Source organism: Fukomys damarensis, unplaced genomic scaffold (assembly GCF_012274545.1).
Source record: "Fukomys damarensis isolate Sample0158 unplaced genomic scaffold, DMR_v1.0_HiC HiC_scaffold_35, whole genome shotgun sequence".
Taxonomy (NCBI): domain Eukaryota; kingdom Metazoa; phylum Chordata; class Mammalia; order Rodentia; family Bathyergidae; genus Fukomys; species Fukomys damarensis.
This window is the reverse complement of record NW_022900947.1, coordinates 18,427,467-18,444,160: the sequence shown is the minus strand read 5'-3', so window position 1 is coordinate 18,444,160 and position 16,694 is coordinate 18,427,467. Positions and strand designations below refer to the sequence as shown.

At 40.6% G+C, this 16,694-nt stretch overlaps 1 protein-coding gene across 4 annotated transcripts in view; it reads right to left on the bottom strand.

Moving 5' to 3' along the window:
* Positions 1 to 5,416: 5,416 nt before the first annotated feature.
* The window catches only part of Anapc4 (anaphase promoting complex subunit 4), a 36,610-nt gene continuing 25,332 nt past the window's right edge, over positions 5,417 to 16,694 (bottom strand). The window contains exons 19-28 of one of the 4 annotated variants that reach the window (XM_010608482.2): positions 16,410 to 16,466; positions 11,953 to 12,046; positions 10,168 to 10,265; positions 9,471 to 9,532; positions 9,353 to 9,391; positions 9,154 to 9,255; positions 8,014 to 8,088; positions 6,941 to 7,114; positions 6,155 to 6,278; positions 5,420 to 5,764 (exon numbers count right to left, since the gene is read on the bottom strand). In XM_010608482.2, coding sequence (XP_010606784.1) covers positions 5,537 to 5,764; positions 6,155 to 6,278; positions 6,941 to 7,114; positions 8,014 to 8,088; positions 9,154 to 9,255; positions 9,353 to 9,391; positions 9,471 to 9,532; positions 10,168 to 10,265; positions 11,953 to 12,046; positions 16,410 to 16,466 — 1,053 coding nt within the window. In that variant the 3' untranslated portion in view covers positions 5,420 to 5,536. Of the gene's footprint in view, positions 5,765 to 6,154; positions 6,279 to 6,940; positions 7,115 to 8,013; positions 8,089 to 9,153; positions 9,256 to 9,352; positions 9,392 to 9,470; positions 9,533 to 10,167; positions 10,266 to 11,952; positions 12,047 to 16,409; positions 16,467 to 16,694 lie in introns of all 4 variants that reach the window. The other 3 variants (XM_010608483.3, XM_019205149.2, XM_019205150.2) reach the window with 3 other exon arrangements.

Sequence of the window (16,694 nt, the reverse complement as noted above, 5' to 3'; positions counted from 1 at the left end):
GATGCAAATTAAAACAATGCTGAGATTCCACCTCACCCTAGAAAGAATGGCTGCTGTCAAGAAATCAACCAACAACAAATGTTGGCGGGGCTGTGGGGAAAAGGAATCCTTCTCCACTGTTGGCTGGGAGGGTTAACTGGTGTAACCATTGTGAAAATCTGTGTGGAGATCCCTCAAAAAACTAAAACTAGAGGCTCCATTTGACCCAGTTATTTATTTCCATTTCCCCTGCTTGGTATCTTCCTGAAAGAATTAAAAGCATCATACTACAATGATATGTGCTCATGCATGCTTATAGCAGCACAGTTCATAATGGCTAAAGCTTGGAAACAGCCCAGATGTCCATCAACTGATGAATGGATAAAGATGATGTGTTTTATTTTATTTTTTTATCTTTTGGTTTTTTTGAGACAGGGTCTCACTATGTGGTTGAGACTGGCCTGGAACTCACTATGTAGCTCAGGCTAGTCTCAAACTCACAGCGATCCTCCTGCTTCAGCCTCCTGAGTGCTGGAATTACAGGCATGTGCCACCACCCCCAGCGATGTGGTTTTTTTTTTAATGCAATGGAGTACTACTCTGCCATAAAGGATAAGCTTGGACATTTATAGCTAAATAGATGCGTGTTGAGACCATACTCTTGAGATAAATCACACACACAAGTTTAAACACCACATTGTTTCTCTGGTGTGAGAAACTGAAAGTGAAGTAAGGACTAAAATGTCTAACAGATGTTGGAAAAATGGGAAGAAAATGTTCAAATGAGGATGGGAACAAGGGAGGGAGGAAAGCGGGAAAGGAAAGAATGGACAAAGAAAAAAATAATAGAAAAAAATGGAAACAAAGCCTTTGTAAATAAGGAGGGTAAGAGAGATTGAAGTGGCAGGAGGGGGGCGGATGGGAAAAAAGCAGCAAGATATGTCAAGTACAGGCACAAATTCTGCATGATAAATGTTACCATTATGTATATCTAAAATGTATCAAAAATAATGCAGTAAGACAATTATTTGTTCTATCAATGTTGCTTTTTTTAAAATTGGTACATTTTAGGTATACAATAGTTACATTCATCACTGGAATCTTGTACCTTTACATGACATGGTTTTTATTTTTTCCCCATTCCCCTGGCCTCCCTTCACCCCCTCCACCCTTCTCTATTTATAAAGACTTTGTTTCCATTTTTTTTCTTTTTTCTTTTCCCTTCTTACCTTTCTGCTACCCTTCCCATTTTCCCTATACCTTTAGACTTTCTTCCTATTACACAATATCAATTATACATTTTGATCCTTATTTATACCCTCAGTTTATCATACCAGAGAAACCATATGGTATTTATACATCTCTCTTATTAATTTCACTTAAGACTGTGGCATCAATGTGCATCCATTTAGCTATAAATGTCTCAAGTTTCTCGTTCTTTATGGCTGATTAGTACTCCATTTTGTAAAAAAATACATCTTCTTTATCCAGGTTCCAGTTGATGGGCAATTGGGCTGTTTGGAAGTTTTAGCTATTATAAACTGTGCCCTATAAACATGGGTGAGCATATATCACTGTGATAAGACTCTTAATTCTTTTGGGAAGATACCCAGCAGGGGAATAGGTGGGTCAAATGGAACCTCTAGTCCCAGCTCTTTGAGGTATCTCCATATTGATTTCCGTAGTGGTTGCCCTGGTCTGCACTCCTACCAATAATGGAGGAGGGTTCCTTCTCCCCACAACCCTGCCAACATTTGTTATTGTGTGATTTCTTTATAGCAGCCATTCTTTGTGGGGTGAGGTGGAATCTCAGTGTTGTTTTCATCTGCGTATCTCAAATGACCAGTAATGTTGAATATTTTTTCATATATTTACTTGCTCCTTTTACTTCTTTGTCTGAGAAATGTCTGTTCATTTCAGATGCCCATTTTTGAATTGCATCTTTATATTTGGGGCTCTGATTTGTCCGAGTTCTTTATATACTCTAGATAGTAAACCTTTGCCTGAGGAACAGCTGGTAAAATTTTTTTCCCACATTGCAGGTTGTCTCTTAGCTCTGTTGGTGGTTTCTCTTGCAGTACAGAAGCTTTTTAAAACGATGAGATCCCAGTTGTTGATTCTTTGTTCTAGTTCCCGTGCTACTGAGGGTTTGTTCATAAAGTCCTTTCCTATGCTAATGTCTTCAAGAGTTCTACCCAACTTATCTTCCAACAAGTTTAGTGTCCCTTTTCATATTTAGATCTTTAATCCACTTGGATTTTAGTTTAGTGCGTGGTGAAAGATAGGGGTCTCTAGTTTTAATCTTTGGAAAGTTGAAAGCCTGCTTTTCCAACACCATTTCCTCCAGTGAGGATGGTTGGCTCCTTTGTCAAAGATGAGGTAGCTGAGTACATCTGGAGCTGTTTCTGCATCTTCTAATCTATTCCACTGAATAGATTTGGGTGTTTCTTTGCCAGTACTATGCTGTTTTTATCATAGTGGCTTTGTAGTAGTTTCAAGTTGGGGACTGTGATATCCCCTGCTGTATCTCTGTTGTCTAAAATGCTTATGCTATTCTAGGTTTCTTCTGGTTCCAAATGTATTTTATATTTTTTTAGGCATGCCTGTGGTGAACCTTCTGGGACAGCTGCATGTCAAATCCAGTAGGGCTTCCAAGGTCCGTACATTTCTCTGTTGTGAATACTTCCTGCGTGTGTGTGGGGTCTTTGATTTCCTCAATACCATCACAGACCTGAAAGGGAGGCAGGGTAAAGGCCAGGCCTGCACCATTATCTTCAGGATCTCGTTGTTCTCCAGGGAGGCCTCCATGAATAATTCATGGCTGATCAGGGTCGGCAGGTCATGCAGAGCAGTGATGCCTATGGTCTCATTGTCCAGCAGGCTCTGTTTGGCCTGCTCTTAGTCAGTGGGCTGTGTTCTCATCCTGAGAAATCAGGTGCAGATGTGGGTGCCAAGGCTCTGGGACTCCAGGTGGGACCAAACGGTGACTGGAAGCTCCAAGACTGAGCCAAAGAGCCAAATCTTTACAGAGAACGCTGAAGCATAGAATTCATTTCCTACTCACTGTCCTATACAATTTCTATTTAAAATTAAATTCTTAGATGGGCATGGTGGCATGAGTTGGTAATCCCAGCATGTGGGAGGCTGAGGCAGGAGTGCTGCCAGGAGTTTGAGGCTAATGTAGGATACATAGTGAGTTCAAGGCCAGCCTGCACTACAAAGTGAGACCCTGCAACACTGTGTCTGCTTCGCTGTGGTCACCGACTTTTTTTTTTCCAGTACCGGGGCTTTCACACTCAGCTGCTTCATCCCTCTGTCCTATCCATCTTGTTAGAGATGTGGTTATCAATTTTCTGGTACCAACAACTCAGACCTTTGTGCTTGCCAGGCAGGCGTGGCACCACTGAGCTATATCCCCAGCCCCAGCTTAGACTTTGAAACTTGGATATAAAACAAATTCGGTTCCTAAACATATTAAAACCTTTAACAAAAAGCGGGGATGTGGCTCAGGGGCAGAGCACTTACCTAGTAAGTGTGAGGCCCTGGGTTGCATCCCCAACACTGCAAAACAAGAGCCTCTCTGGTCATGGTGAACGCTCACATTAATTTACCTCACTGTTAGAGACGGCTGGCCCATCAACAGAAGTAGTACTGATCCCTGGTTCAAGATAAGAGTCTGGGAATTCTGGTTTCAACCTGTATCTGTGCTGGAACTGTGCTACTTCCCTGTGCTCCATGTGAATTAAAAATGAAGCAAATGTACACACAGGAAAAAATCTTTATACATCAAATGTTTAAATCACACGGGACAGATTACTAATGAAAACACTGGTTGTTTAATATGAAATCATAATTCATTCCAAGAATAAGCTGTAATTATTTGGCACCCAAAATCCATCAAAGTTATGTGGTAAGTGTGTTTATTCTAAAATGCTTTACATATCTAAAACCTGTTATTTTTCCATGTGGTCCTCTCCTGCTTACAGAAGCTAAACTATGACATTCTACACTATACCACAAGCACTGACGCTAATGGAAACTGTGTACTGACCAAGTGGAAAACCTCGTGTGAGGCAAGGGTCTGGGCTGGCCCAGTCTGGCTCCTGAAGACCGCAGTCCAAACCTCGCCACGCCTGCACACACATCAACTCCCCCTCAGTTTTCTCTTCAGACCCACAGAGACCAGAGACCGACAGAGGCCCCCTGGAGAGCCAACAGTTCATAAAATGAGTAAGTCTTCTGATGGGATGAGCAGAAGAGGTTGGTTTTATAGACAAAGAAGGGGTGAAAATACAGCAGGAACAAACGGATGATTTTGACTTATAAGGAGACAGAACAGAAAAATAACTGATTACTTAACATCAGGTTACTTTTTGGTAAGGACGAAGGCAGAGTATTTCACTGTCATGCTAACTGAAACTGATGTTTGGGAATTGAGTCTCTCTCTTCTGAGCTCTCCGGTCAGATAACTTCAGTTTTTGATGTGGAACTTTAGCACGGGTGGCTCCATTTTGATTTTCAGTCTGGTCTGTCCAGGGTCCAGTGCAGGAGCCTACTCCAAACAATGGCCTCCTGTAATTCTGACTTAATTAAGATTTAATTTAAACCCAAATGTAAGATACCCACCCATTACACTGACAAACCTTACAGTCACCTCCTTATCTGGTTATGTATTCTTGCCTTAAACTTCTTTTTTTTTTCTTGGTTGAGACAAGGTCTCACTGCGAAGTTCAGGCTGGCCTTAAACTATATAGCCTTGGCTGGCCTCGAACTTGTAGCAATTGATCCTCCTGCCTCTGCCTCCTAAGTGCTAGCATTACAGTGTCTGAAGGTTTTTAAAGCTTCAGAAAATGATCTTTTCATTTATCAGTGAAGTGGTATTAGAATTCATAGATAAAATGGGACGTTTCTGAAAGCCACTGGAAAATACTATTCTACTGTAGTAATGAGCATTAGGAAGTCAACATGGACTCATCTGTACTACGCTGGACTATGTTTAGTTGATCCGTATTTCTCATGCTCCCTCGTGGTCAAAACAGAAAGCTACTGTATGTCCTTGATCAAAGGGAAAAGGACAGATCTAATCCCTGCCAATTCAAAGAATTCAGCCATGTTTTTGCTATTTAAACCATAAAACGGAGGATCCATTTTTTGACTTAAAGTAAATCAGTATAATTTATTTCCTAACTTTAGTTTCAAAGTATTCTAGAGACCCAAAATGAACTAGAATGAGAAGGTGGAAAAATAATAAATGTTGTCTAAGTTTTAAAAATAATGGATTAAAATTTCCAGTGGATAATGACTGAATTCTTCCTCAAGTGGGAATAACTCTTTTGATGGAAAAGACTGACCTTTCTCTCTTCACAGTCAGCTTGTGCTTTCTTTAAACACCTGCTCTGCACATCACACTAAAAAGAGAGCTCAGCAAAAAATATGAAAAAATAAAATTTACTTTTATTTCTTTGTTACACAAAGAAAATCAAGAGTGGGTCAGAGTGTCTCGGCCCACCTCCTGCATCCTTTCTGCCGCGGGAACATAAAGTCCTGGTCTGTGGGGTCAGGAATCCAGCTCAGGGGTCAGTTTTTCCGCCTTAAGGACCTCCGGGGCCAGAGCAGCAGTGGGGGCAGCCGGTGGGGTGTCGGCCTCCGACTCGGACAGCACCTCCTCCTTTATCTTCACGGCCCTGCCCCCCACCTCCTCGTCATCGTCCGAAGACTCGTCCAGCTCCCACTCGTCGTCGATGTCCATTTCAAATACTCTCACGTGACGGAGATTGGAACTTAACTGGAGAAAAGGCCACACGGGAGCTTTTTCATTAATGGCTTAACAGATACATTTTGTTAACGACTTAGAAGCTTGAACCAAAGAATGTTTTTAATAGTTGTATCACTACTAATTTGTTGTAAAACCACGAAACTCAGTCTGTGTTTTACATAAAAGGATTTCCAGATATGGCAGCAGGAATCTCATGAGATTACTACAATCCAGAATTATTCTTAACAACTTAGCTTACTCATAACCAGAGAACTAAACAGCTAAGCCTCGCAAGCAAGAAAAACTACAAATACCAAAAGGTCTCAATGAAAGGGCCTTGTATACCATGTATTTATGTACCACAAGGAAGCAATGTCAACTCCAGCTGTCACTGTTGGCGAACACCCTGCAAATACTCACCACACAGGACACTTTCCGAAAACCATTCCCAGCCACATACTGCGCTTTCATACTTTCCAGTAACCTCCAGTGCTTCTCAAAATGCATGGTACGCATGGGAATGATACTGCATTGTTCATCTAGCCTAGAGGGAGAAAGAAACCAAGCAGGAATTAAAGGGGATCTCCTCCCTGGATTCCCAGCGGTGGCACCTAGGCAATGCACATGTTCCTGTCGCCAGCATTATCCTAGCAGCCGCCGTGAAGAAAGCCTAGGACGTGATATTCCATAGAAACACTGCAATTCTAAAGAGGCAGAGCATCATCTTAGGAAGCTTTTGAAGCTTTCAAAGAAAGCAAATAGCTAACTTTTAAATCAGAAAAGGAATCTAGTTACTTACTGCTCAGCCATCTAAAGCCATCCTTGAAATAGGCCCTGTTCTCTGCATGGTTACTGAGGCCCTAATTCTGAGAAATACTAAAGGCAAATACAAAATCATTAATTCCACTACAAAGTAGGGTAAAGCTACCCTTAAAAGTTTAGCTCTAAAGGCCTATTCTCCACTCCAAATAATTCCCCGTTTTGTTTAAGCTAACGCTTCTGGATTTACTGTTAAGGGATAAGCAGGAGAACTACTAAGGCCAGCATTTTTTTAATAAAAAATAGAGTATTTCTGCTCCGATGTCTCTATGGTTATCACAAGTAACTAGAAAACCATTACCTAGCACATTTAAAAAATAGAATCTTCAAGTATGCGAAAAACTAGCTAATTGTTGTATCAAGCAATTTAACACATAAGTAAGTTACCTTTTGGAGTAGGTCCCAGTGAACTGATACTCTGCAGAATCTTCACTGTTATACACTAAAGACAGCGACAACTGGACCAGCAGCCTGTCTCTCCCCTCACGTCCTATAATGTCTTTAAGAACGACTGTTACCGTTTCGTCATCATAGAATTGGGCATCTAAACAGCTGTAGGTGCTACAAGTGACAGAAGTTCTGTTATATCAAAAATAATAGTGACGACTGAGAAAACAGTGCAAGTATTATATTGGTAATGGAGAAAAAAGTAATTTAAAAAATTAAGTGACATTCTCTACAATGATAATTAAAACATACCACTAGATTGTAGTAAAGTCACAGTTACTTTTTGTGTTAGTTATTCACAAATAAAACTAGGCCTTAAAAATAGGTAATTATGAAAAAAAAGAACTTGGTGGAGTTGGTTCAGTTCCAGATAACTCTGGACAACGGTAAGGTCTTAAGGCTGTGAGAGTTTTGTGAGTGACACCAAATATATACCTCGAGTTAGCCAGAATGGAAAGTAAAAATAAGATTTCACACATGAAAGAGACATAACTCCAAAGACTATCATTAAGAGTCTTATATGTAAGGAAGAAGCATGAATCAGCCTGCTGCATCAGCTGTTCCCTGTAAGGCCAAGCAGACAGCTTAGGTACTGCTACCCTCTGCACCCTAAGAAAATACCAGATTGGTAAGAACACCACTGTTCATCATTCCGGGTGATAACAAGAATTTCAGCCTTAGTGGTTAACTGCCTCCTTAGGCCACATTACTTTCTTATCAGACACTGAGCTCAGAAGAATTAATTATAGGAAAATTCACCACATAAACTCCTGCAGGGCAGTGACGTTCCATTCAATTATCTGGGTGAGGCAAATGATCGTGTATGCACAGAATTCATACAGGTCCTGTGCCCATACCATCCTGTAACTGGGTCGACCACATTAACTGAACACATGTATGAGTGCACCCGCACGCGTGCACACACACACACACGCGCACACACACACACACACACACACACACACACACACACACACAATCTTTATGGCACCCACACAAGGGTCAAGACTTACCTTCTTCTGACTTTTTCAGTTGTGGCATATGTGAAACTCCCAAATTTAATAGCAATCAGTCCATTAGTTACAGATCTTGAAGAAAGAAAGGGGAAAAGAAGACTATGTGGAACAACTTGGACAGCCAATAATGTAAATGCTTGAAAGAACACGATTGGTAGTGTTAGTACACTCACCTAAACATTAGATCCCAGCCCACAGTCCCACTACTCTCACTGTAGAAAATAGTTCTAGTTTAAACCCAGACAGATAAACTACGCAGTTTAGAACCTCACAGTCCCAAAATAGCTAGATACTTTAACAAAGACATCTGGGACAGATGTTTCTTCTTGGCTATATCCTGGTCCTAGGACAACTGAGATCCAAATGGTAACCTGAATATGACTGACCTTTTACAACTTTAACCTCAAAGCAAAGCTCTGTGGGTGAGCCCTCTTGTGTAATGAAAGGCATGCTTAGTTTTGTTTTGTTTTGTTTTGTTTTTGAGACAGGGTCTCACTATGTAGTTAAGACTGACGTGGAACTCACTATGTACCCCAGGCTGGTCTCGATCCTCCTGCCTCAGCCTCCTGAGTGCTGGGATTACAGGCATGCACCACCACACCCAGCATGAAAGGCACGCTTAACTCAAAGTGAAAACGCTGTGAAGTACCTAATAATACAGTCTTGAACTTCTACAAGTTCAAGAGATATAATCCTGACTGTTGTCAAAACTCCTACATACAGGGCCAGGCACAGTGGTGCACACTCATAATCCCAACACTCAGGAGGCTGAGGCAGGAGGATCATCCAGGGTTCCAGGCCAGCCTGGGCTACATAGTGAGCTCAAGGCCAGCTGAACTACACAACAGACCCTGTTATCAAGAAAACAAACAAACAGACAAACAGACAAACAAAACCCTCTTACATACATGATAGTACCAATAAAAAATGGAATAATTTAGAACAAGGGATAAGTGATAAGATAGCTTTCTAACTCAGCCATATTTTAATGATATGACACTGCAAAGGAGAACAGTTAAATGACAAACATGAGGTAGCTTAATTAAAAACTGAAATGCTGTACAGGAAGCTGTATGTTTTATTATTAAATGTAATATGCTTTTATTTCTTCAAGTCAAACTTCAAATTAATACTTACTGGGAAATATCAGTATGTCTCCTTAAGATGCACATTTTATACAGTGAATCTTCTAAAATAGTAAAAAGAAGATAATGCAGGTTTGAAGCTTTATTATTCCACCTAAGGAAATAATTTAATGTTATAATATGGTATTTAGCTGACTAAGCTTAGGATAAGAGCATATTGTTCACACAAGATAAGGGAGAAATGCACTTACAGAAAAGGAAATTTGAACAATCTACGTGCAGATTCTTCACTAAAACAAAAAGGAAAAGAAGTGAGAAAAATTTAAATTGGTTGCTAGATTATACCACTCAACAGATAAAACGAATTACCTTCTAGCATCTCTATATAATGGGATACAGATTGCTTGATTCATCGATTTTCCAATTACATCCTATATAAAATGAGATTTAAAAACATAATTAGAGGGGCTGAAGATGAGCTCAGGGCTAGTGTGTCTTCATAGCACACATGAGGCCCTAGGTTTCATCCCCAGCACCACAAAAAATAAAATAAAAACACGAAAGCACTTACAGGAACAGAGATATGCTACAGAAATTGCGCCCATTACTGTCCAAGTGTAGTAAAAAATCATCCACATCACCCCACCCTGTATACGAGAAACACTGATGACAGTGAAAACAGCAAGAGGAAGACAACTCTGAAATGAAAAAGAGCCAGGCGCCAACCCCACAGCAGGGGACAGGTCGGCTTCCCCAGTCTCCTAACCACTCATACACACCCCGCTGTGTGTGTCACGGGACACATGAGCTCTGCACAGACATTCATGACCAGTGCTCCGGGAGCAAATAAAACACGAACGATGCCAACTAATCTAGTTTCCAAATTTATCTCAGAAATTATCGAGATGGACAAGATTGAGCCATCTGAAAATGACATTTCTGATAGCCAAACACAGCTGAATATCAGCATTTCGTATGGTAATAACCCTGGTTATTTATTTAAACAAGCCACACATTGTAGACACTCTTTCCTCTACACAAAGACATGCATTTCTTTCAAACTTACCGCTGGCTTTTGCAAACACTGATCAATAATGTTCTCCATCCGTCTTTTCACAAAATGCAATGATTTTCGAGGATAATAAGGAAACAGCAAAGGACTTTCTGGTTTCAAACAAAAACAGAAATAAAACAAAAAACAAAAGATATAGCAAACCGCACCTAGGAGAAAATACTCTGCTAAGCCAGCCCACAGGTTACTTATAGTGAGATTCTCATAACACTCACACACCTCGCTGGAATGACCCTGGCCTTCTACCTTCCATCACCCACCCCCCACTGAAAACCATCACCCTTAGCACAAGCTCAGTTCCACCAAAATCCAACAGTGGGTTCTGCTGGCTCTAAGAAAGGAATGATTCAGGAACCGGAAGCTACGTAATAAAATAAAGTTCATTCATCTCCATTCCTGGCCACAATGGGAGAACAGCTTCATCAGGCAGTACTAAAACAAAACAAGAGGCAGGAAACTAGCTCTAACTAAATAATTTATCAGTAGAAACTGACTAGAACATCATTTACCGAGTCCTACTCTTCTAGGTCCTTCTTTATATCTGTTATTTCTGTTGCTTACCATATAAAGCAACGATCATATTCTCCAATTTATAGATGAGAAAAACAAAGAGGCAGAGGCAACTGCCCAGGAGGAAAATGACTATGCATCTAGAACTAGGAATCAGGCCCAGTCTAACTCTGAAAGCCACCCTCCTCCATGGCTTGAGGCCTCCCCGTACATAGCATTTCATGTCCCAGCTGTGCCGGACGAAATGCATTTCAATCATGCAAGCATTTGAAGCTCCCAACAGTGACAGTTGCTGTGGACTCGTAAAAAGAGACGTGCTCTTTGTCCCTAGTTCCTGGAAGAGTTCCTAAAACCCTTGGTTCATTCCGTAAGTGCTACAACAAAACAAAACTAAACCAAACCTCGGCATTTCCTATGTGCTAAGTGTGATGGGAGGTCTTTTTGTTTTAATGAGGTGGCACTGGCAAGGCTCCAAGACGGCCTCAGGATGGACAAAGGTTCCAGGAAGACCCCGCCTGCATCAGAACATGGGAAACACTCAGGTCTCCTTCCAACCTCCCTGGAGGGAAAGGGGCTAGAGGTTCAGTTCAATCGCCAATACCTGATGATTTAATCAACCCCTGCTATGCAATGAAGCCTCCATAAACTCCCAAATCGGGTCCAGGGCTTCCTTGTTGATAAACACACCGGGTCCAAGGAAGGCATGGAAGCTCCGGCCTCTCCCTCCATAACACAGGTACCTCTTACTAAGTGGCTGCTCCTGAGTGCAGTTGGCGGTCATAAACCAATCAGGACATCCAAGTGCTTTCCTGAGTTGTGTGAACCATTCCAGTGAATTACCCAAGCTAAAGGGGAGCAGCCAAGGCAGACAGACAGAGGCTTGGTAACATGAGGACCTGGCGCTGGAAAGAGCAGTGTGGGGGGACCCGTCGGGTCTGGGGGTCTGATGCTAAGTCTGGTAGTGTCAGATCTGAAGTGAACTGCAGACACTGGGTTGGTATCATAACTGCTTCGTGTCAGAAGTGGGTAACATCTCACTTGGGGTCAGCACAGTTCACTTAAGAATGTTTTCTATCTGCCATGGTGATATTATACCCTGTTTTTTACTTTAACTATTCCTTTAATCTAATGAAATGGACACAAAAAGTAAGTCTAAAGAACTTAGATAAGTATTCAGCAAGTATGTGACCACACCGTTAGCTGATCTACTCAAGACCTGGTCTCAAATAAACATCAACATGGCCAAAGTCTGCTTAGTTCACGAAATACCTTTAAGGTGGCTGCTATTTTGGAGAAAGTCATACCACTGGTTTCCTTCTGTGTTAGGGGGTGACACAAGATCATCATCTTCATCTTTCAAGTACTAGAAATACAAAAATATTTAAATTTAGGAAAGAACTGGGCTCCCCAAACTATTTATATTTGACATTTTCTTATTCAGTAAGTTATTTTGTTTTACTGCCAAGTTCTCCGAAAGCACATTACTATTCTAAATGAGGTCACCCAAAACCCCAAGTGCTGGCAACTTAAACAAAGTGCAAATGACGAAAAAGAATAGAATGCAGTGGATGCAAAGACCATAACTCAAGTTTAAATTCTGTATCTCGTTTTCATAAGCATATTTTCATCTGTTTTGTGGTAAGGCAAGTGGATCCTGGGGACTGAACCCCAAGCTATATCCCCAGCCCCTTCTCTCTCTCTCTTTTTTTTTTGTTTTTTGTTTTTTTTGAGACAGGGTCTCACGCCAGGGATTTAGCTCAATGGTTCGGCGCCCTGCCTTGCAAGCACAAGGACCCAAATTCGATCCCCGGTACAAAAAAAAAAAAAAAAAAAAGAGACAGGGTCTCACTATGTAGTTGAGACTGACCTAGAACTCACTATGCAGCCCAGGCTGGTCTCGAACTCACAGGATCCTCCTGCTTCAGCCTCCTGAGTGCTGGGATTACAGGCGTGCACCACCACACCCGGCTATCCTTTTTTAAAATTTTGAGACAGTCCCCTTGCCTCAGTCTGCCAGAGAGGTGGGACCACAGGTGTGGACTGCCACACCCAGCTAATCTAACCTAAATTCTGAGTTTGACAAGTACCAACTATCAATCAACTCTATGGTAGCTGTTCTCCAAGTGTGGTCAGAGACCACTGGGGATCCCCAGATGCTCTCAGGGTTCAGAAACTTTCTAATCACGCTGAGCTGTCACTTGCCCTTCCACTGTGCTGACATCTGATGGTCAGAGAAGAAAACCGCTGGGGCCTTCAGCAAGCGTCAAAGGTACTGGCCCCAAATGACGCTAGCAGTTCTTGTATTCTTTTCTGTCACATTCTCAGTTTCATGAAACTTTGACAAAGATATTAAATTATTAATTTTATTAATCTCAATTCTTGATATTCAATATTCTGAAATCTTCTGAAATCTTCAATATTCTTTTTTTTTTTTTTTTTTAGCAGAACCAGGGATTGAACTTAGGACCTTGCATTTGCCAGGCAGGTGCAGAGCCACCGAGCTACACTCCAGCCCTTCAATATTCTTGAAATCATATTCTGCGGGCCAGAATTGGAAGGTATACATAAGATACTTTTGCTACATACCAAAGTATAAAAGTTATCTTGAGGAAAAGCACTTAGAAAATAGTTACGGTTTTAAGTCAGACACTTTTTAAAAAAATGGAATTCCATTTTTTACTTGAAAAAATGACTGAGGACAAACTATGATTAATTCATGATTGGGTATTTGGCAGATATTTTCTTGAAAATAAATACAGTGAGACTGTCACTTCAAGCAAAACAACTGACAGTATTTGTTGCCAATGATAAAATTTAAATTTCCAGGCAAAAATTAAAATTATGAACTCTACATCTGCCTCTGTGTGCCTGACAGCTCCACAGCACTGAAAGACTTTTGTGATTGAGCTGGTGCTGACGTTAATGAAGTCTGACTTATGGGTACTGTACGATGACTTGAGAGCCACATAACTCGTGATCCGGTATTTCCAAAATGACCAAGGCCTGATGTCACAAAACCATGCACAGATAAAAGACCCCTTCAAAGTGCAAGGAAGATGAACAGATTGTAACATCACCGAGTATGGAAAGTTCACTGATGCAATTTAGATTCCACATTTAAATTAACCTTGGAGATACTATCACTTGTCAGGATTTGCGGTGGTATCAAAGAAAATCCTCAATGACCCTAAAAATTTATTACAGTCCTTTCTCCTTTCAATGACATATCTATGTGAGGCCAGATCTTCCTTATATTTAGAACAAAATTAGCATATCAAAAGAGACAACAAGGAAGTAGATATGAGAATCTTGCTGTTTTCTATTAAGCTGAACATCAAAGAGATCTGCAATTCCACCGCCTGCCTCACAAGCACAAGGACCCGAATTTGATCCCAGGTATCAAAAAAAAAGAGAGAGAGAGAGAGAGATCTGCAAAAACAAAACAATGCAGCTCCACTAGTTTTTTTAGAAAGTTACTTTTCTTTTTTTTTAAGACATCTTTTTTAAAGTTTATTAACAGCACTATTAAGCCCCTTATTTTTTCAGTTCTTAAATTTTTGTTTTAAAGATTGAATTAAAAGTACTTATAAACCAGTGAGACATGACTAGAGCATTTACAGTACATTTTCCAATCAGTTTAATACCTACCTTTTTATGGGATAAAAATAGCATTATCATATTATGTTTTGTTTTCATTAAAATTAGTTCTTTTCAAGTTTGATTATTACTACCAAATCCTGTTTTAGTTCAGGCGGAACACCCCTTACCCCAAATACTTGGGACCAGCCAGGAGCAGTGCTGCTCTCTCTAACCCCAGCACTTCAGAGGCTGAAGGAGCAGGACTGCCTTCAGTTTGAGGCCAGCCTGGTATACTACGTACTGAGTTCAAGGCCAGTCTGAACTACACAGGAAGACCCTGTCTCAAAACCAAACGAAACCAACAAAAAAATGGGACCAGAAGTATTTTGGAATATGTACATATACACAGAATGTGATTATTTTTCTGGATGGAACCTCAGTCTAAAAATGAATTTCACCTGTACTTCATAAATGCCTTCTGCACATAACCTGAAGGTAAGTGGATACAGTAGTTTTCCTAATGTTGCCTGTGAATCAGTTGCATGGTATGGAATTTTCCACTTGAGTGTTCTGGAGTTTTGGATTAGAGATGTTAAGGCTATATATAGTATACGAGTGCCAGGTAGAAATGTTTTTTTTCTGTGTAGGGAATTGAACCCAAGGCCTTCAGACTGAGCTACACTCTCAGTGTAACTTTTAAAATTATCTTTTGTTTTGAGACAGGGTCTGGCTAAAGTGCCCAGGCTGGACTTGAACTTTCAGTCTCCTACCTCAGCCTCCCAGAGTGCTGGGATTACAGGAGCATGTCACCGCACCCAGCTTGAAACATGATCATTTAAAAAATTATTTCTCATCTTCTAAGCATTGTTTTATGGTAAAAAAAAATACTATCTGGTCCTAGGTGCTCTTATATGCAAATAATCTGTACTGCAGATGGTTTTCATTTTCCTGACATCTACATTATACAATTCTAATCACTAAACTCTCCCTCATCACTGAAGTAAGTGCTCTTCTCTATCCTGGGGGCCGTGAATCCTCTGACCCTGAGGGGCCCCTGGACCGGGTTTCCATCTGTTCTGTGCTTCAGTCTTGGCTTGCTGGGGCGCGATGGCTTGGCTGAGACTGTCAAGAACGCGGTCTTCCCCTTTGTCTTCACTTTCTGCTATGTCCTTAATTTCTTCTGGTTCGGCAATTTTCTTTTCCTTCTTTTTCTCTTTCTTCTCTGGAGGCTCACGCTCTCCAAGCATACTTTTCGGGCAGGCATGTGTCTGCTTTCCCCGCATTCATAACACTTCGATTTATCAAAGTAGTTTCGCCTTTGGATGAATTCAGCTGCTCTCCCACTGTTGATAGTGCTTGCCTTCATCCCTCTACCAAACAATTGCCTGGTGCTTATGGCTCTGGTGCATTTTTGGGCAGTCTTTATACAAAAATAATATAAACGCAACCCCTTTATTCTTCCTTGTAGCTTTGTCTTTCATTATAGTAACCTTCCCAAGTTTGCCATACTTGGAAAGTATCTGCAATGGACAAGTTGGACACCTACAGTGGCAACATGTCTGTAGAAAGTTACTTTTCATTAAAATATATTTATTAACATTAATGCTAAGTAGATTTGTTGTTGTTTTTTGGTACTAAGAATCGATCTCAAGACCTTGCACTCGCCAGGCAGGTGTGGCACCACTGAGGTATCCCCCTGGCCCCTTACTGTTGTTTTTAATGAATTAAAATATAAGTAATTGTTTACTCTATGCAATTTTAAATATCTAATAATATCTACCACCAACAGATGACAATCCACATAAACAAAGGTGTTTTGTAGTCCTCAATAACTACTAAGCATGTAAAAGTGCAAAAAGAAAGAAAGAATGAGGTTGGGGATGTATCTCAGTGGTAGAGACTTGCCTAGCAAGGGTAAAGGCCTGGGTTCAAGTTCCCAGCACCCGAGAAAAAGAATGGGAAAGGCTTCCTAGACCAAACAGTTCAATAACTGTTGCTCTCCTATTATTTTAGTAAAAGGGTAGGACTATAAACAAAATTATATAACAATATCATATTATTTGTCATAACCTTTGGATAATATAGATTATGCCAAAGTTTTATAATTAGTGCTTAAAAATCACACTAAGTTCAATCCAAGACCATACCTGACCAACTTTTTCAACATTAAAGTATTTTCCTTTGCGATTATAAAGGTCTGGAGCCTAGAAAGAATAGACATAATTTAATTAAAAAGTCAGCTCAAAAGAAAAAGGAAAGATCTTAAATTTAAACCAAAAAAAATGTTTTGTTTTTTGGGTTTTTTTTTGGTACTGGGGATCAAACTCAGGACCTTGTGCTTGCAAGGCAGGTGGCGGCACCACTGAGCTAAATCCCCAGCCCAAAAAATTATTTTATAGGAGAGCTACTAGTTGAAGCTATTGTTTTCTTTT